General features: G+C 45.7%; 1 protein-coding gene across 4 annotated transcripts in view; it reads left to right on the forward strand.

Annotated features, from left to right (window-relative positions):
• Positions 1–4031: 4031 nt before the first annotated feature.
• The window catches only part of KIF2A (kinesin family member 2A), a 97328-nt gene continuing 80548 nt past the window's right edge, over positions 4032–20811 (forward strand). For all 4 annotated transcript variants that reach the window (XM_024193191.1, XM_024193185.1, XM_024193188.1 and 1 more), the window contains exon 1: positions 4032–4154. In XM_024193191.1, coding sequence (XP_024048959.1) covers positions 4091–4154 — 64 coding nt within the window. In that variant the 5' untranslated portion in view covers positions 4032–4090. The remainder of the gene's footprint in view (positions 4155–20811) is intronic.

The following is a 20811-nucleotide window of genomic DNA, read 5'->3' on the forward strand; positions in this document are numbered from 1 at the left end:
TCTTACATCTTCATATATACTGTGTGGTGATGGAAGTTCACTGAGTTACAAATGAGATATTGCCAAGATGCTAACTTCAATGGGCTAGTCATGTACTTAAAGTTAAGCACATGCCTAAGTGTTTTTCTGGGCTGGGGCTAAATTGCTTCACATATTTCCAGATTGAGTCTACAGTGACATGTATTTGAATTTTGTTTTACTGTATTTTGTTTTAACCAAGGCCCAAGTTCAGCTAACACTGATGCATGTGCTTAACTTCATGCACAAGTCATCCTGTTTACTTCTCTGGGGTTACTCGTGTGTAAAATTAAGCTTGTGTGTGTTTGCAGAATCAATGCCCAGACACAGAATATCTCTTTGTTTACCTATAACTTGCCTTTCAAATTTTTCAGTAAAACATTTCTTAAAATTAATAGGCAAAACAATTGGTTCTGAATGAGAATTAATATTATGCCTTGTTTGGGTTTTTAAAACAAAGCTGCTTTTTAATTATTTGAGAATAAGAAAAAGCATCATACATTCACATATTTTCATTTTTCTATTTATATACAATTCAAAACATCTAAACATGTTTTGTCCATTTGACCATAAATTGACTATCTCACTATCAAACTGAAATTAAGACATGGGTATTTAAACCTGAAAGCATTATTTTTATCAACCTTATTGAAAAAAAGAGTTTAAATAACACTGTATTATTTTTATATAGCATGGAATCATAGAAATGTAGGGCTGGAAGGGATTTCTATAGGTCATCTAGTCCAGTCCCATGCATTGAGGCAGGACCAAGTATATCTCCACCATCCCTGACAGTTGTTTGTCTAACCTGTTCTTTAAAACCTTCACTGAAGGGCATTCCACAACCTCTTTGGAAGCCTATTCCAGAGCTTAACAGTGCTTAATAGTTAGAAAGTTTTTCCTAATATCTAAACTAAATCTCCCTTACTGCAGATTGAGCTTATTACTTCTTGTCCTACCTTCAGTGGACCTGGAGAACAATTGATCACCATCCTCATTATAAAAGCCCTTAACATATTTGAAGATTGTTATCCAGTCTCGCCTCAGTCTTCTTTTCTCAAGACTAAATATGGTCAGTTTTTTTAACCTTTCCTCATAGGTCTGGTTTTCTAAACCTTTTTTTTCATTTGTGTTGCTCTCCTCTGAATGCTGTCCAATTTGTTCACATTTTTCCTGAAGTGTGGTGTCCAGAACTGGACACTGTATTCCAGCTGAGGTGTCACCAGAAGCTAACTTCTATGTCTTACATACAATACTCTTATTACTACACCCAGAAAATTAGCCTTTTTTTGCAATTATATCATATTGTTGGCTCATATTCAATCTGTGATGTACTATAACTCCCAGATCCTTTTCAGCAGTACTTCATCCTGAAGTACTTTACAAAATATAAACAGCATAACAGAAGTGCTGCAATCTCAGATTTAAAGATAGTGTACAAAAGAAAAAAATCCTTCTTTATGAAGTTTGATGAAGGCTTAAAAGATTTGTTAATTCACACTTTCTACTCTAATATATATTAGGAATATCAAGTCTTGACTTCTTTATTAGTGGTGATCTCCTTAGAAAATCAAAGAACTGGAGTGGGTACTTTTTTAATTGTTAACTAAAGAGGCAAAAATGTTGAATCCTTAACAAGAGATATTTCTCCCCAACAGTTTGTCAGGTGTTTGAGTTATAAAGGTATTAACAAAAACAAAAATACTAAAGTATTGTTAGCAGTTTTATAAGTTCATTCCTCTTGATACTTTTGATGGCAACTCTATCTAATATAATACTATAGTATCTCCAGTTGAGAGTGTCTTCCGTGAATAGAAACAGGATGAATAAAACCTACATTTCTCATGTAAAAAACAAGCAGAGAAACAAACCTTTTTGGGGTTGGAGGATGGAAGAATCTCTGACCTTTCAACAGAATAAAGAGGCATAAAAGCCCCGCATCTTTAAATTTGCAGGTCACCTTTAAAGGGTGGTTATACTGCTTAAGCACTGATGTAGCAAGCAGCTAGAGGATGCTCTCTGCAGCACACAATGAGTTTTATTGATCCTATGAAGCTCAGGAACTGTGCTACATATTCTTGGGCCTAATCTATTGGCACCTTACCTATTAGTTACCTATTTACATAGATACAAATGTGCAACATTCCTGTATGAATACTCCTCCACATCAAAGGAAAAAATTGGTTTGTTATCTTTAGTTTCTCAATGATGTATAAAGACCTTCAGCGGCATAGTCAAGTGTTTAGAGTAGAGGGCAGGGCAACAGCAGCCTGAGGTTTTTGGCCTAGCACTGTTTCTGGCCCAATGTGTGATCTTGGGCAAATCACTTAATCTCTGCCTAATTTTCCTCATCTGTAAAATGGGGAAGGTACTTACTACCTTTGTAAAGTGCTTTAAAATTCCATGTGAAAAGCACTAATATACATGTTTAAAATAGTGCTAGAGATGACTCACTGATGGAAAGAACCATGAGGTACCAAATTTTAGTGAGACACTTTGCTAGGCTTAGGGAGTTGTGTAGTGGGAATAAATTGGAGGTGCCAGTTTTTACATCTCCTTTGACAGAATCGGGGAGGCTTCTTCGGGGGACAGGGAGGGAGTTAAATCTGAGGAGTGGATTGCTATGTCAGAATGGGGGGGGGCTGTCAAAGTTTATGTGAGGGAAATAAAGTTGAGGTGCTGATGTTTAACAGTGACTTTGCTGGGGTGATAGAGAGGAGCTAAAAGTGAGGTGTAGATTTTTAATGGACTGGCTTTACTGGAGAGGAAGTCATTGTGTCTCTGTATTGGGGGGTCAGGGGAAGGAAGAATGCCAATTTTTACTGAGATACTTTGCTCCAGTGGGGGACATCACAGGGGGTGGGGTGGAGGAGGAATAAATGTGAATACCAATTTTAAATAGTGGGCTTTGGCACGGTCTGGAGATGTCCAGAGGGATAAACTTAAGGTACAATTTTTAACAGGGTGACTCACCTGAAGCAGGGAAGTCATCACGAGAAAAGGATGACTCTGAAGTGTTTTTAACAGGATTGTTTTAACAGGTTAGGGGAATCATTTGTGAGCTGAAGCTAGCAGGATGTACATTGTTAACAAAATGGCTTTGGCCTGGCTGGAGGAATTGCTGGCAGCTGGGGATAAATCAATGTGAGGTGGTGCATTTGGTAAGGAGGTGGTTTTCCAATAAGACCAGAGAAGTTGTCACAAGAGAAGATAAAGCAGGGTTTTAATAGGGCAGCTTTGCCCAGTGTGGCTGAGTCCTGTGTGGGTACAGATGAGGTGGTGACTTTGTGAAGCTGGGGACAGGTGGAGGTATAAATCCAGGGCATGGGTTTGCTCACAGCGGCCTTGCCTGGGATGAAGATAAACCTGAGCTGTGGTTTTACCAGGACGGACTTGAGTTGCTGATAGTGAATTACTGCGAGAGGCAGGTTTTGAACAGGGGAATGCTGAGCTGGGGGAGGGAAAGGATAAGAGCAAAGTGCTGGTTTTAACGGGCTGCCTTTGCCGCCATGGTCGGGGTGTCACCGTGGGCTGGGAGGGTTGATCAGTGCGAGGTGCAGTTTTTAACAGGGTGGCTGTGGGATCAGCGCGGGAGGCGGGTTAGCACAGGGCGGCGGTGCCGGGGCGCGACACGCGTGAGCTCAGCCGGGGCAGCAGTCACGGGAGGCGGAATCACATCGGCGGGGCGGGTGCCAGCGGCGCTTTGCCGTAAGCAGGGCCATGGCCGCGCTCCCCGCCGCATCCCCGCGAGCGCTCCCGGGCAGAGCTCCCGAGGGGCAGGGGAGGCGGAGAGCCCCGGCCAGGGCACCGGGCCGAGCGCCCTCTCCTGCCGGGGGAGGAGGCTGCAGGCGGAGGCCAAGCCGGAGGTGCCACCTTCCCCTCCCACCCCTTAAGCCGGTCCCGCCGAGTGACGCCTCCGTGAAGTGCGCAGGCGCAGCGGCTCCCAGCGCCTGTTGTATCCGGCCGGCGCCTTTTCTCCCCTCCCCCGGAGCCGCTGCCGCTGCCCTGTGCCCTCCCCGCCCCCTGCGCGTCCGCCCGGCAGCGCCTCGGACCCCGGCTGCCCCATGAAGCGATGGCAGCGGCCAACTTCGGCAAGATCCAGATCGGGATCTATGTGGAGATCAAGCGCAGCGATGGTGAGCGAAGGGGAGGAGGCTGAGCGGCCGCAGCCCCCGGCCCCCGCCACCTCCCCCGCGAGGCAGGGGGCTGCGCGCGGGGCCCATTGTGCGCCGGGGCCCGGGGAGGGGCCGGGCCTGCTGTTTGCTGCGGTTGTTAGGGAACGTTGCTGTCGTTTCCCGGGTGCGTTGGGGGGGGGGCGGCGGCGCGAGGACACGGGCGGCAGCCGCCGTCGCTGGAGACAGGGAGGCTGCTGCAATGCTGGGAGGAGGGGAGGGGCTGGTAAGGGGAGATGGTCTGACTCGGGGGGTGGCTGAGCAAGAGGGGGAGGGAATGAGTTAGGGGGATATGGGTTGATTGGGAGAGGGGAAGGGAAGGCAAAAATGAAAATGGGCAAGGTCTGTCTGGGGTGAGGCGGTGGATAACTGGGGGGAGGGGAGACGATCTGGTTTGGGGTGAAAATCCAAAGAGGGAAGTTGGGGCGTGGGGAGGTTGAGAGATGGGCTGGGGGGAAGGAGCAGAAGGGGTGATGATGGGTTTTGTCATGTACGGCAATAACTTCAGTCACAGTGAAACACAAGCTGTGATTAGCTGTACTTGCAGTAGACGGCAATGTACAGCGCCAGAGAGATGGCTTGGGACACTCCCTCCCTCCATCATTATTTAACAAAAAACCTGATGCTCTTTTGGCTATTCTGTACCTCTTTGCAATGTAAATACACCGCTCTGTATTTGGACCTCTCTGTTGCTGATCCAATGTTTCCCTTCCTGCCTGCTCAGTAGCATGTGCAGTGGTTTCTGAAGATACACATGAAGTTAGGAGATGAGTGACTGGGTTTTGGGGTGATATTCCTTGTGTGATGGGTATTTTGTCTGGATGGAGGCTTATGGGCAGAGGCTGGATGGGGATTTTGGTTGCTGAATCAATGGGCAGGCCTCTCATACCTTCAGCTTTGTAATTTGAATGGGGATACGTCAGCACATCCCCAAACCCAGTTAAGAACGGAAGTCCTGTGGGGTGGGGTCATGTTGGGATTGTCTCTGGAAAGTCAGTTTATTCTCCAGTCGTGTGAATATTCAGAACCATTCTGGGGAAGTTCAGATGCTTGTGCAGCAGCTGAGAAAAACCTGGAGATCCAGGGTGCTGAAACTAGAGTATGGCTAGAGCATGAGGCAGCATATAAACTGCATGACGATGTGCTGTTAACTACCTTCCCTTCCCACTCTCTAGATTGAATGTTCTTAAACACTGCATTTTTGTTATGTCATTAAGACTGCCATCACTCATTATACATAACATCTCAGTTTGAGAATAATGACTTGTGTGTGACACAAAGAACCGGATAGGCTTTTCATTGATTGTGTGTTAACCTATTGCAGATTTCTTTATAGATACTATTTTTTTTATACTTCATTGTGCTTGTCAGATGATTTCACTGAGAGTTCTGTGAGCTTTCAGTAGCTGTAATTGGGGATTGTGTGTCTTGTTTACATTTGAAAAAATTTACCTCATACAATAATTGTTTTCCTGACTACTTCTGGTCACTTTTGACACCAGAAATGAGAACAGTTAAGTCTTGTACATAATACCCATATTATTAATTAGTTTAAGCGATGCAGCAAAATGTGTAATGATTACATATATTCCAATAAAAGTATTTGATTTCTGTAAAACATTTTGGGTATTTCTTCATATACACAGAAAAAACATGGGTGATCTGCACCTGGGTTAGCCCAACAGGGTGTGAGCAGCCATGCTGTGAATCTATACCCAAATTATGTGTCCTCACTGGTGCTGCACACCCTTCCTTGTGTGCCACTAGAACTTCTGGGGCATATCTCATGTTTTCTCATGAATTGGGGAAAAACTGTCCCTTTGGGCACATGGGGGAACTGTGGGAAGGCACTAGAGGACTGTCAGCATTGTTTGACCTATGCCTCGCTGCAAAAGGAGCAGATTAGCAGCCTGAGTGAAAGGTTAGGGCAGAGGTGGACAAACTACAGCCCGTGGGCCGCATCCGTCCTGTGGAATTGTCCTGCCCGGCCCCTGAGCTCCCAGCTGGGGAGGCTAGCCCCCGGCCCTGCCCCCCCCCAGCCTCAGCTCTCTGTGCCACCAGAGCTGTGGCCTGCCGCTCCTGCTGGGCAGCGCGGGTGGCATGGCTGGCTCCAGCCGGGCAGTGGGGCTGCGAGCTCCAGCTGCTCTGAGCAGCATGGTAAGAGGGGGGGGTTGGATAAGGGGCAGGGGGATCCTCGGGGCAGTCAGGGGACAGGGAGCAGGGGGCGGTTGGATGGGGTGGAGGTTCAGGGGGGCAGTCAGGGGACAGGGAGCGGGGGGCGTTGGATAGGCATGGGAGTCCCGGGGGAACTGTCATGGGGCGGGGTGTGGATAGGAGTCGGGGCAGTCAGGGGACAGGGAGCATGGGGGGTTGGATGGGGGGTGTGGTCCCAGTGGGCAGTTAGGGGTAGGGGTGTGGATAGGGGTCGGGGTAGTCAGGGGATAGGGAGCAAGTGGGGGTTGGATAGGTGGTGGGATCCCAGGGGGAGGTTAGGGGCGGTCAGGGGACAAGGAGCGGGGGGTTGGATGGGTCGGGAGTTTGAGGGGGGCAGTCGGGGTGGGAAGAGGTGGATAGGGGGTGGGGGCCAAGCTGTTTGGGGAGGCACAGCCTTCCCTACCCAGCCCTCCATACAGTTTTGCAACGCCGATGTGGTCCTCGGGCCAAAAAGTTTGCCCACCCCTGGGTTAGGACAACGCTCAGGTAAGAGTCCAGGCTAACTCCGAGTGAACACATACCCTTTCTAAAACAAAACATTAATTTGAGTAGTAAGTATGATCTCTAAAAATCAAGTAGCTGTTTATCTGTTTGTTTACCTGAATATTCTTTAGGATCAGACGACAAAGTTTTGATCAGTTTCTAGAGTGACACCAAAGGGTAGGCAGAGTCTCCAGTTTGTCCACCAGTTATTTTAAATGTTTCTCTGTGCACAGAGCTGCATTGAAATTGTAACACTTTAAGCCACCCCCCTAAAAAAAAAAAAAAAAAGTCCACAATTTTATAATTATTGTAAGGAATAGCAACTTTCTATAAAATACCTTGATTTTGATTCTTATACAGCACTTGATGGTCTTGCATATTGCAGCAAAAAATAAGTATAATGATGGAATAATACACTTGAGAGCAAGGGCATCAGAATACTCCAGTAAGATGAATTATTGTGTTTTTCATTGTAATTAGGATTTAAAGTTCCAACCGTGGTCTCCTATATGATGCAAATGGAAAATAAGTATAATAGAAATAAAATATATTATTAGAATCAGTAGCCAAAATATCATGACAGCTTTTGGATGAAACTCAATATTTCCAAGAAGAGATGTTATAGTAGCTTTTGCAGGGAAATGCTGGTTTCTTCAGATGAGCATTGGTACAAATGCCATCTTGATATCTTGAATTTTAATTGTAGAGAATAACTAGTTCCCTTCATTTAGAATGGAACAGCAGTAACCAGCCAACTAATTCAGTTACTTAAAAAGCATCTATTATATTTAAATTTAGTGTTCATGTTTCAAAATAATGAACATGTAGCTGGAAAAGAGCATCTGTTAACCCCATTGACAAGTAACCGCTCCGTTCGGAAGCAAAACCTCAATCACATGAATAACTTAACATAGTTTGAATTTTATGTGCCATATCTGCACAGTTTGAACAACATTCCCATTACCTCAGTCCTATGGACTAAACCTGCTCACCAGACCAAAATATACCAGTGCCACAGGCTGTGCCCGTGTTTCCTGGTCTCCAGCATGTACCATGTTGCTGGGGTCCAAACATCGCCTGTTTCCTGCTTGAGTAATACACCTGAGTAATAGCTGCCCACCACTAAAATATATATATACACAAACTATACCAAATCAATTAATGCTGCTTCCATTTCACTCACACAATAATACAGCTAATGATGGCCACTCTAAGTAAATCAATTTATGCTAACTCTTCTCCATAATAAATCATCTTATGTTAGCTTTCTTTCTACAAGTACAATCTTTTGGTGAGATAGGCAAAGCTTACCCCATGTCCTGCATCCCTTTGCTGGCGTGGCTGGAATCCCTCTCCCCTCCCCACGGTGCTCCCTGCCCAGTCCAGCCCACAGAGCAGCAGCTTCTTTACCCCACTTTTTTCCCTCCTTGCCCAAATAGTACTGGAGCTGTGTCTCTGCAGGCTTGGAATAGTATGGGAAAGAACACGGAAATTATTAAACTATTATAATACCATTGTACAAATTGGTGTTTTTCATCCACCTGAAATACTCTGTTTTCACTGCTCACTACCTGAAAAATGATTTAGTAGAAATAGAGAGGCCTCACAGGTGGGTGGGAAGAATGAATAAAAGCATAGGAAAACCTTAATATGAAGAGAATGTAAAGACTGGGAGTGTTTATCTTAGGGGATGAATAAGAGGTGACACAATAATGAGCTGGCTAAGGAGCTTGCTGAACCGTTAATGGTGATTTTCAATAGGTCTTGGGGCACTAGGGAAGTTTGAGAAGACTGGAAGACAACTAATGTGCCAGTTTATAAAAAGAGTAAACGGGTTGACCTGATAATTGTAGGCCCATCAACCTGACATTGATCCCAGGCAAGCTAATGGAGCGGCTGATGCCAGACTAGATTAATGAATATTAAAGGAGGGTAATGTAATCAATACAAATTAACATGGATTTATGGAAAATAGATCCTGTCAGACTATGAGATTACAAGTTTGATAAAGGTAATAGTGTTGATGTGATATACTGAGACTTGTGTAAGGTATTTGACTTGGTACTGCACAACATTTTGATTAAAAAACTAGAACAATATAAAATTAACAAAGCTCACATTAAATAGATTAAAAACTGGCTAACTGATAGGTCTCAAAATGTACCTGTAAACAGGGAATTGTCATTGAATGGGTGTGTTTCCAGCAGAGTCCTGCATGGATCACTTCTTAGCCCTACATTGTTTAACATTTTTATTCATGACCTGGAAGAAAAAACAAAATCCTCACTGATAATGTTTACAGATGACCCAAAAATTGGGGAGTGGTAAATAATGAAGAGGATTGATTCAGAGTGATCTGGATCACTTGGTAAACTGGGCACAATTTAACAATATGTGTTTGAATATGGCTAAATGTATACATCTAGGAACCAAGAATGTAGGCCACAATTACAGTATGGGGGAGTCTATCCTCAGAAGCAGTGACTCTGGAAAAAGATCTGGGTGTCATGGTGGATAAGCAGCTGAATTTGAGCTCCCAGTCTGAAGTTGTCACCAAAACATCCGGGGAAGGATCATTTGATGATTACTTCTTCTGTTCATTCCCTCTGGGGCACCTGGCATTGGCTACTGTCGGAAGACAGGATACGGGGCTAGATGGACTTTTGGTCTGACCCAGTATGGCCGTTCTTATGAGCTAATGTGATCCTGGGATGCGTAAACAGGGGAATCTCAGGGAGGAGCAGAGGGGTTATTTTTCCTCTGTATTTGGCACTGGTGTTACTTCTGCTGGAATACTGTGTCCCGTTATGATGCCCACAGTTCAAGAAGGCTGATAAATTGCAGAGGGTTCAGAGAAGAGTCATGAAAACATCTGAAGGATTAGAAAACATGCCTTATAGTGATAGATTGAGGTCTTTTGAGTCTATTTTGCTTAACAAAGAGAAGGCTAAGGGGTGAATTGGTTACTCTGTAAATATCTACATGGGGAACAAATATTTGATAATGAGCCCCAGGGCCGTTCCTAAAGGGGGAGCGGGGCCTGGGACATAAGCACTGAGTTTCTAATTGGCTGGAGGGTCCCCCCCAGGCTCTGCCCCCTCCACCCCTTCCTCCATTCACCCCGCCTCTTCCTGCCCCGCCCAGTTCTGTCCCCTCCCCCAAATGCACTGCACACTCGCTTCTCTCCCCTCCCTCCCCAGCGCCTCCTGACGCTGCAAAACATCTGAACCATGGCAGGCGGGAAGTGCTGAGAGGGAGGGGGAGGCGCTGATTGGCGGGGCCCGCTGGCAGGCAGGAGGTAATGTGAGGAGGGGGAGGTTCTGATAGGGGGCTTCTCGCCCCCCTCCTGCCCCGGCCCACCTGCCGCTCGCCTCCCTGTTCACCTCCTCACCCCGCTCTGCGCCTGCCTCACCTCCCCGCCTGCCTCCTTGTGGTTTTATTGAAGCATGGGGACTCCCAAAGTGCAGGGCCCAGGGCAGTCACCCTGATTCGCTGTACCCAAGGGATAGCTCTTATGGGCTCTTTAATCTAGCAGAGAAAATACAATATGATACAACGGTTTGAACTTGTTTGAACTAGACAAATTCAGACTGGAAATAAGGCATTTTTTTACAGTGAGGGTAATTCATGATTGGAACAAATTGCCAAGAGTTGTAGTGAAGTCTCTATCACTGATGATTTTAAAATCAAGATTGGATTTTTTTCTAACAGATATTCTCTAGGAATTATTTTGGGGAAGTTCTCTGGCCTGTGTTATACAGGAGGTCAGACAAGATGATAATGGTCCCTTCTGGCCTTGGAATCTATGAATGATATGGGGAAGGTGGATCAGGCACTTCATTCACCTTTTTCCATAATACAAGAACAAGAGGACATCCCGTGATATCGAAAGACGGCTAATTTAAAACAGATAAAAGAGAATAAGCAATACACAATTTAGCTTGTGGAACTCATTGCCACAAGATATCATTGAGGCAAAGAGCTTTGTAGGATTAAAAAAAACAATTGAATGTTGACATGGATGGAAGAAATATCGAGTGTTATACTAAGAATGAATAAAACACAAAAAAACCCTCAAGAGTCTTGGAAGGAATATAAACCACTGGCTGCAGTACATAAGCCGGTCTTTAACTGATGGAATTTAGGAAGAAGCTTTCCCTATGGGCATATTATTCTGCAACTGCCTACTGCAGGGTTTATTGTACTTTTCTCTGAAGCAGCTGATCCTGATAATTTTTAGAGACAGGGTACTGGACTAGATGGACTACGGGTCTGATCTTGTGTGGCAGTTCCTAGACTTATAGCGACATCACTACACTTGTTAACCTTAAAAACATTACCTGAGAGTAATCTTTGTAACAATAAGTGCTGTAAACTTAATTTTTTAAAATAAAACCTTTAGATTTTGCAGAATTTTGATATTGCTCCTCCTTGAAAGAGTGCTGCTGGCCTCAATTTGTCAAGATCTCCTGTATCATATTCTTTATATGTGCAACTTCTACTGATATCATTGGGAACTTCATATTAAGGATGAAAGTCCAATATGACCCTATATAATTGTGTTAAGTTTGGGTCATCCTGCTGTTTTGTAGACCCTTGTGGTTAACTTGAAGTAAGAGCACACTTTCGCTCTCCTCTTTGATGACAGATATATTTTGTGATTGAGGCCTTATCTATGCTTTGGGCACTAGAGTGGTGCAGCTGTAGCTAGCTGTGCCTCTATAGAGCCATAGTATAGACGCTTCCTACAACAATGGAAGGGGTTGTTCTGTTTCTGTAGTTAATCTGCTTCTCTGAGTGGCGGTAGCTAGATCAATGGAAAAATGCTACCATTGACCTAACTATGTCTACGCTAGGGATTAGGATGGCTTAACTGGGTAGTCAGGGGTGGGGAAAAATTCACATCCCTGAGTGTTTTAGTTTAGGTTGGTCACATTTTTAAATGTAGGCCTGGTTGGTTTTAAGACTGCTCAAATGTGCTAACAAATAACTTGACTCAGTTACCTTATCCCTGGGTAATCCATGCTGACACAATGTATCTTTGTTCTCCAGCTGGTGGCTAGACCACATAAAGAGCTTTGAGTCTGCTACCGTATCTGAGCTAATAAACATGACCCTTTAGCTTGAGTAGTAAAGGCTCATGTTCTTAGGGTAGGTCTACACTTACCCGGTAGTTCGGCGGCGAGCGATCGAACTTCTGGGTTCGACTTATCGCGTCCAGACAAGACGCGATAAGTCGAACCCGGAAGTGCTCGCCGTCGACTGCGGTACTCCTGCTCGGCGAGAGGAGTACCACGGAGTCGACGGGGGAGCCTGCCTGCCGCGTGTGGACCGAGGTAAGTTCGAACTAAGGTACTGCGAACTTCAGCTACGTTATTCACGTAGCTGAAGTTGCGTACCTTAGTTCGACTTGGGGGGTTAGTGTAGACCTGCCCTTAGATTCAGCCATTCTGGGTTCAGTCCCTGCAGACGACATGACAAAGAGTGTTGTTACTTGTTCATGGCATATCATGTGTAATGCAAACTTTAAAAAGCATTAGTTTTTTACTGTGCTGTACATTGGCTTTAAAATTAAAGATATAACTTGCAGCCTTTCCTGGTATTTATGCTGCTTTTCTACACTGTTTGATTATAAATAGCTCTTGAAAGTCAAAAATAGAATTCTTCTTCCTTAGAGAAATTTTGTTTTCTTCAGTACTTCTATACCACAGGCTTGTTTAGTGTAAAGCTACTTCTAATGGTGGATTTAAAGCTCCTGTGTGATCACTGGGTTTACATAATCATGGCCTTTTTCCCTGATGGAGAAACCCACATTGTAGCTCAGCCTGCCGAGTAGAAGATTTGGCTCAGCCCCCACTCTTTGCATTGGCCAGTCACTTACAAGATTGAACTGTTAGTCGGGGAGCAGCTAGAATGCTACTCCCCGGATCCCCAGCCACTGGCTAAAGAGCTGATCTGAAGCTTCCCTTCAGAAAATTAAGATCTTCCCCTTTCATATTATGGCTGCAGAAGCACTAAGTCCTCCTCTGAAGCACCTCTCTCCCCAGTTGCTGAGATAAATGATACTTAAAGCATGTCAGCGGATGAGGGGTGTAAGAGAAATACAGGAGGGAAAAGGATACAGATGTGTGGGGAAAGAGAAGATACACATACAAAGAGGTGGCTTGTGGGTGAAATTAAATCCGCTTGCTCTTACCATGTCTTTCATTTTGAAAGAATGTTTTTATTTTTCTGTACCATAACATTTGACTAAAGATGAATAGCAGCCCTGAACTGTTGGGTCATTGTTTTTGTAGGTTTTTAAATGAATATTTTATTGTTGCCATTTCATCCACTGGGATTTGAAGGGTAAGGATATACAGAACTAGAACTAAAAAGGGTTTGGAGCAATTAAAATATGAAGAATGATTAAGATTTAATATGTATAGCTTGGGGGAAGAGTGAAAGAATAAGAGGTGACATACAATTACAAATATCTGAAGGGTGTCAACATCAAGGAGGAAAAAGACCTATTAAGGTTGGTGTGACAAGACTAATGAGTAGAAGTATTAAATTGCACAAAGGAAAAAATAGACTAGGCTGCAAGCGAAAAGCTGCTAAAATGTAGGCCCTGTCTTTGGGTTTGTGAGCCCTTAATTTTAAGGTATCTGAATAGGTTGACAGTGGCCCTGTAGGCACAAATCCAACGAAAAAGTGGCTTATTACTTCTCCTAGCAAGTTTATGATTTAAATGTTTACTCAGAGGAAAACTATGCAAAAGTGTCAGGAAGGTTTAGAGTATACATCAGTAATACAAGGTTAAACAATTATAGAGATTTTGAAACTATCCCAGAAGCAAGTATTACAAACTCAGGAAATTGAGTTAAGATTACATTTAAAAGAAACCCCATCATGGTCAGCCATTTTTGCTTGTGTGCGATAGCAACAGTTTCGGAAGAGGATAGATAGTTCATGGAATTCATTATATAGAAGAATATGTTCAGCTTTAGCTGAAGGAGAATCTTCCAGTTATGAACAATAATGGTAAAAGAGGACCATTCTAAAAGGCTACACTCCAAAAAGATTCTAAATGTAAGATTAGATTTCAGTAAGTGTTAACTTTGTTCGAAGTTTGAAAGTCTGAGCTCTTTCATGTACAAAACCCAGTCTAAGGGTATGTCTACACTGGCAGAGTTACAGCGCTGGCAGTTACAGCACCGCTCAGAGAGCGCTGAAGGGAAACCGCTGTTGTGTGTTCACACTGTCAGATGCCTGCGCAATAGTGTGTTCGCATTTGCGGCACTTGCAGTGGTATTAAGAGCGGTGCACTCTGGGCAGCTATCCCACAGCGCATCTCTTCTTCTGTTGCTGCTCAGAGTTATGGGAAGGCGGAGGGAGTCCCGGGGCATCCTGGGTCCTGTTCCAATGCCCTGTGATGCATTGCTTCACATCCCAGCAATCCCTGTGCTTCTGTCCGCCGTTGGCGCCATCTTTCAATGATTTGTGTACTGCGCTCTCTGCCTCTTTGGTCTGCAGGAATGGATCCCGCACTGTTGACCAATATGCTGCTCGCTCTCACTAACACTTCATGAGTGGCAGTGGAGATATTCCTTAAAATACAAAGGCAAGAGAAGTGCGACATTGATCTCGCCACAGGTACCAGCTACAACACGAGATTGCTTGTGGCATTCACGGAGGTGCTGACCACAGTGGAACACCACTTTTGGGTTTCGGAAACAAGCACTGAGTGGTGAGATCACATTGTCATGCACGTCTGGGATGACGAGCAGTGGCTGCAGAACTTTCGGATGAGGAAAGCCACATTCATGGCACTGTGTGATAAGCTCGCCCCAGCCCTGTGGCGCAAGGACATTAAAATGAGAGCTGCCCTGCCATTGGAGAAGCGCGTGGCGATTGCACTGAAAATTGGCTACTCCAGCCTGCTACTGATCGGTTGCTAACAAGTTCGAAGTGGGAAAGTCGATGGTTGGGCTCGTGTTGACGAAAGTGTGCAGGAGCATTAATTGCATCCTGCTTCGGAAGACCATGACTCTGGGCAACGTGTGTGACATTGTAGATGGCTTTGCACAAATGGGCTTTCCTAAATGTGGAGGGGGATAGATGGCATGCATATTCCAATTCTGGCACCAGACTACCTAGTGTGATAGACCCAGACCAGTTGGGAACAGCAGAGTAGCAGAAGGGAGATATACTGGCCACTGGATAAGTAGTTTTCTGTTCCCTGAGTGACCAGAGCAGGGGCTGCTCCAGGCTAATAGACCACCTGACTCCAATTAACCTGCTAAGAGTCAGGTGAGGCAGTTAAGCACCTGACTCTAAGGCCCCTCTGATGCTATAAAAGGGCTCACTCTAGTCAAGCCAGAGGAGAGGAAGTGTGTGTGAGGAACTGGGAGCAAGAGGTGTGCAAGAAGCTGAGAGTGAGTAGGCGTACTGCTGGAGGACTGAGAAGTACAAGCGTTATCAGACATCAAGAGGAAGGTCCGGTGGTGAGGACAAAAAAGGTGTTGGGAGGAGGCCATGGGGAAGTAGCCCAGGGAGTTGTAGGTGTCGTGCAACTGTACCAGCAGACACTCTAAACAGCTGCAGTCCACAGGGCCCTGGGCTGGAACCCGGAGTAGAGGGCGGGCCCGGGTTCCCCCCATACCTCCCAACTCCTGATCAAACACAGGAGGAACTGACCTGGACTATAGCTTCTACCAGAGGGGAAGGTCTCTGGACTGTTTCCTGACCCACAGGGTGAATCTGTGAAGCGAGCAAATCCGCCAATAAGTGCAGGACCCACCAAGGTAGAGGAGGAACTTTGTCACACTAGCCACTGAGTACATTAATTGGAAGGGTTATTTCTCAGTGGTTCTCCATGCGCTTGTGGATCACCGTGGGCGTTTCACAGACATTAACATAGGCTGGTCCAGAAAGATGCATGACGCACGCATCTTTCGGAACACTGACCTGTTCAGAAAGCTGCAAGCAGGGATTTTCTTCCCGGACCAGAAGATCACTGTAGGGGAAGTCGAAATGCCCATTGTGATCCTGGGAGACCTTGCCTACCCCTTAATGCCATGGCGTATGAAGCCATACATGGGACACTTTGACAGCAGCAAGGAGTGGTTCAACAACAGGCTGAGCAAGTGCAGAATGACTGTTGAGTGTGCTTGGGCCATTTAAAGGCCTGCTGCCGGTGCCTATATGGGAACCTGGACCTGGCCAATGACAATATTCCTATGCTTATAGCCGCGTGCTGTATGCTCCATAATATTTGTGACGGGAAGGGTGAAAGCTGCACTCAGGGCTAGACTGCTGAGGCTCAGCACCTGAAGGCTGAATTTGAACAGCCAGAGACCTGGGCTGTTAGAGGGGGGCAGCGCGGGGCCATAAGGATCCGGTATGCCCTGAGGCAGCGATTTGAAGTTGAAAGCCGCTAATATTTGTTGCTATGCTTGGGAGTGCAGTGCTTGTAATGCTAGGAGGTGATTGTGATTGGTGCAGACAATGCAATATGAAGGTTTAAGATAATTGTCTGTTTGCTTTCAATTAATAGAATAAAGATTGCTTTCAAACCAACACAATTCTTTTATTAAAAAACAACAACTGGAAGAGAGTCAAACAAAAAAACACATTAGCACTGAGGGGGATGGAGGAAGGGAAGGTCCCAGGAGGAGGTGGGGTCCCAGAACGGTTAAAGATTTGTGTATGTCCAGGGATCATATCCAGCCTTCTCCTTTGGAATACAGTGCAGTGGGTACTGTACTTCAGCAGGGCTAAACTGCAGAGGGACGGGTGTTGAGTGCAGTGGGTACTGGGAGTCCGCAGGGCTGGACTGTGATGGGGGAGGAGCGGAATGCAGCGGGTACAGACTGGAGCCAAGAGGTTGATCAGAGTCTGTTGGTGGTGTCTGGGGGTCGCATGGGAAAGAGTTTTGCAACAGTAGCTGCAGGCGAGCAGGCGCGGAGCTGCTTGGTTTGCAGTGTTAATATTGCCTGGAGCATGTCCTCTTGGCGCTCCATAATATTTAAGAGCCACTCCATGGCTTCATTCTGGCGTGCCGGGTTCTCCTTTTGGTCCTCTTCTCGCTGTCCCACCACTCCTTAAGTTCCTGTTTCTCGGTGGTGGAGTGCATCATAATGTCACGCAGAAAGTCCTCCTTAGTTCTTCGTGGCTGCTTTCTAATTCTGCGCAGCCACTCAGCTGGCGATAACAAAGAGGGAGACTGGGCTCCCAAGATCATCTCTGTGAAGCCAAAATGCAACATTTTAAGAAGCAGGATTGTTTGTTTGCAACACACAGACCACTGATTCAGTGATTTAAAACACAGCCACTATTCACATACCTGTCACTAACTGGCTAACCCCAGACAAGCACACATGAGCCACAAGACCCCCAAAATGGTGAGTAGCCGCAGGGGCAGGGTAAATCAGTGTTCCCGGACCCTACTGTACACTGGGCATGTGGCTCTTGGAGAAAGCCAGCACTGTAGGGGAGCCTGATAATTATTCCTGTCCCCATATTTTCCACAGGGTGTGTTCATTATGGAAGATATCTTGCTGCTGAAGGTGAGCAGGGAATCAAGGGAGCGTCTTCTCCAAGACTGTGGCTTCCGCCCTGGCCCTTATGCAGCTCGCCTGTGTGCAGCAATGGTTCCCCTCCCCCCACCCCCGTGATGGCAGAGTGGCCTGGGAAAGTTACCGTTAATGGGGCAAGAAACAAAGCAGATCTCCAAAGAACCTGCGGCAGTGGATTGCCCAGTATCTCCATGAGAGTTTCCTGGCGATCTCTGAGGCAGATTCCCGTGAAGTGAGGGAGTAAATCAACAGCCTGTTCCGTTGCTCAGACTAGGCATGTGATGGTACATGCATCATGCAGACACAAGCCTGCTTTCTGCAACCCTTCTGCCCCCAACAACTTGCTTCAGTGAGTCCCCAAATCAAATCAACTTACCAGGGGCATCCTCTACTGTTTGCGCTTCTCCAAGATCCGACAGCTACCCTCCTCCGGGGTAGAAAAGAGCTCCTGGCTGCATGCATCTCTGATCTCTGAGTTGTCCTCTGCATATGTGTGCCCCTCTGCACCCTCGTCCAAGATCTCCTTCTCCTGCCTCGGTCCAGTCTGGCACGCGAGCCACCGAAGTATGGCCTTCGTAGTGGAGTTGGGGTCACCACCGAGTATCGCGTCCATCTCGTTGTAGAACCGGCAGTGCGTGGGCGCAGCGCCGGAGCAGCGGTTTGCCTCCCATGCCTTGTGGTAGGTGTTCCGCAGCTCCTTCACTTTGACCCTGCACTGCAGTGTGTCCCGGTCATGGCCCCTTTCTGTCATGCATCATGAAATCTGTCCTTAGGAATCCTAATTCCTACGGCTGGAGCACAGCTGGGAGTGGACAGCCTCCTTTCCCCAAATGCTGATGAGGTCCAGCAGCTCGGCATTGCTACAAGCGGGGGATCGCCGGGTGCATGGAGCAGGCATGGCCACCTGGAAAGATGCGCTGAGACCACTGCACACATCACCGAGCAAACAGGAAGGGGACTTTCAAAATTCCAAAGGAATTTACAGGGTAGGGATGATGATTGGTCACCTGAGGGCAGGGCAGTAGAGTTCAAACTGACGACCAGAGAGGCAAGAACAGGCATTGTGGGACACCTCCCGGGGGCCAATCGCAGTGCTGTAATCGACCAGGGTGTCTATACTGGCACCGCGGTGCTGTACTCCCAGCACAGAAACCTGTATGCCTCTTGTCGGGTGTTTTTTTACAGCGCTGCAACTGCGCAGTTTCTGTGCACTAAGTGGCTTGGCAGTATGTACACCTTGGGAGTTACACTGCAGAAAGCTGCTTTACTGCGCAGAAACTTGCCAGTGTAGACAAGACCTAACACTTGGTGCTAGCAGGAAGTGGTGTTACATGCCCTTATCCACATGCTTGATGACACCCTCAAAGAATTCTAGTAGATGGTGAGGCATGACTTCCTTTTACAAAAGCTGTGTTGACTCTTTCCCAACAAATCATGTTCATCTATTTGTTTGATAATTCTGTTCTTTAGTACTGTTTCTACTGTGTTGCCCAGTACTGAAGTTAGGCTCAGAGGCCTATAATTGCCAGAATCACCTCTGGAGCCTTTTTAAAAATCGGTGTTACATTAGCTACATTCCAGTCATCTGGTACAGATGCTTGTTTCAGCAGTAGGTTTCATACTACAGTTAGTTGTTCTGTAATTTCATATTTGAATTCCTTAGAATTCCTGGGTCAATACCATCTGGTCCTAGTAACTTCTTTCTGTTTAATTTATCAGTTTGTTCTAAAACCTCTTCTATTGACACATTAATGTGTGACAGTACTTCAGATTTTTTGCACCCCTCCCACCCCCCCCAATAGCTCTTATCTGCAGTGAAGCCTGATGCAAAGAATTCATTTGGCATCTCTGCGGCGGCCTTGTCTTCCTTTAGTGCTCCTTTAGCACCTTTGTCTAGTGGCCCCAGTGCCTGTTTGGCAGGCTTTCTGATGTACTTAAAAAAATTTCGTTGTTTGTTTTTGCATCTTTAGCAAGTTACTTTTCAGTTGAGGAATGTTGTGTCCAAGTTGCTGAAGATAATATCTAAGAAAGTTGAAGTTAATATCCAAGAAGGTTGAGAAAACTGTCAGGGAGATCTCTGCCATTTGCTCAAGCAACAAAAATAAAATGCGGGGGAATATAGAACTGGTCAGATCATCCTAAAATTTTGACATATGGGTATTTAGAACTTATTGAGAAAGAAGTAATGACCAACACCATCTTAAAGCATATTATGGACATTCCAAAACTCTTACACAACCACAAAAATGTGTGTCATCAGCTTCCGGGAGTTTGGTTGAAAAAGAAAGATATTTGATTGTGTCTCTACATTTGTTTCTAAATATCATAACTGTGTTGAAATTGTACTGAGCAACAAAAGGATCTTAATCAAAACATTGTATGCGACAACTAACACTAGAGAGGGGCACTCTACTTTTAAAAGCAATTGAAGAAGTTTTTGAAGGGATTTGACACAAAACTGTTTGTTTGTTAGTCAAGTCCAGAGAAGACAGGGACTTACCCAAGCAAAGTAAATGGGCAACATGATGGCAGATTATGTTAAGTTTTGATAGATGCAAAATAATGTATATTGGAAGAAAAAATTGAGCCTACACTTTACCTAGTTCTAAATGAACAGTATCAACTTAGGAAAAGGATCTTGGCATCGTGGACAGTTCAGTAAAGACCTCTTGCTCATTGTGCGTCAGTCACACAACAAAATGCTAGGATGCAAAAATAATGGGATGGATAATACGGACAATATTATAACGTCATTGTTTTAATCAATGGTTTGCTCTCCTCTGGAATAATGTGTACAATGCTGGTCACTTCATCTCACATAGAAATATCAGAATTGGAGTGTGTTCAGAGATGGGCAGTGAGAGTGATTGGGGCATGGAAAAACTTGATGAAGAGAGAATAAGATTGGGAGTTTTTATCCTGGAAAAGCGAGAAATTCAAAGGGAGATGATACAAGTATATAAAACAATAAATGGTATAGAGAAGGTAGATCTGTAGCTTCTGTTCTCTCTGTCTCATAACACCAGTAGTAGAGAACATACACTGAAATTGAAGGGCAACTAATTTAAAATTAATTAAAAAAAAAAATTACTTTTTGATGCAAAAGTTTTTGATTCTTTATATTCTAGTACAGGGGTCGGCAACCTCTGGCACGCGGCTCGCCAGACCCTGGCGGGCTGGGCCGGTTTGTTTACCTGCCACGTCCACAGGTTCGGCCGATGGCCGCTCCCACTGGCCGCGGTTCGCCACTTCAGGCCAATGGGTGTGTCGGGAAGCTGCAGCCAGCACATCCCTCCGTCCGCGCTGCTTCCCGCAGACCCCCGTTGGCCTGGAGCGGTGAACAGCGGCCAGTGGAAGCCGTGATC

Source organism: Terrapene carolina, unplaced genomic scaffold (assembly GCF_002925995.2).
Source record: "Terrapene carolina triunguis isolate 2854851 unplaced genomic scaffold, T_m_triunguis-2.0 Scaffold69, whole genome shotgun sequence".
Lineage (NCBI taxonomy): Eukaryota > Metazoa > Chordata > Testudines > Emydidae > Terrapene > Terrapene triunguis.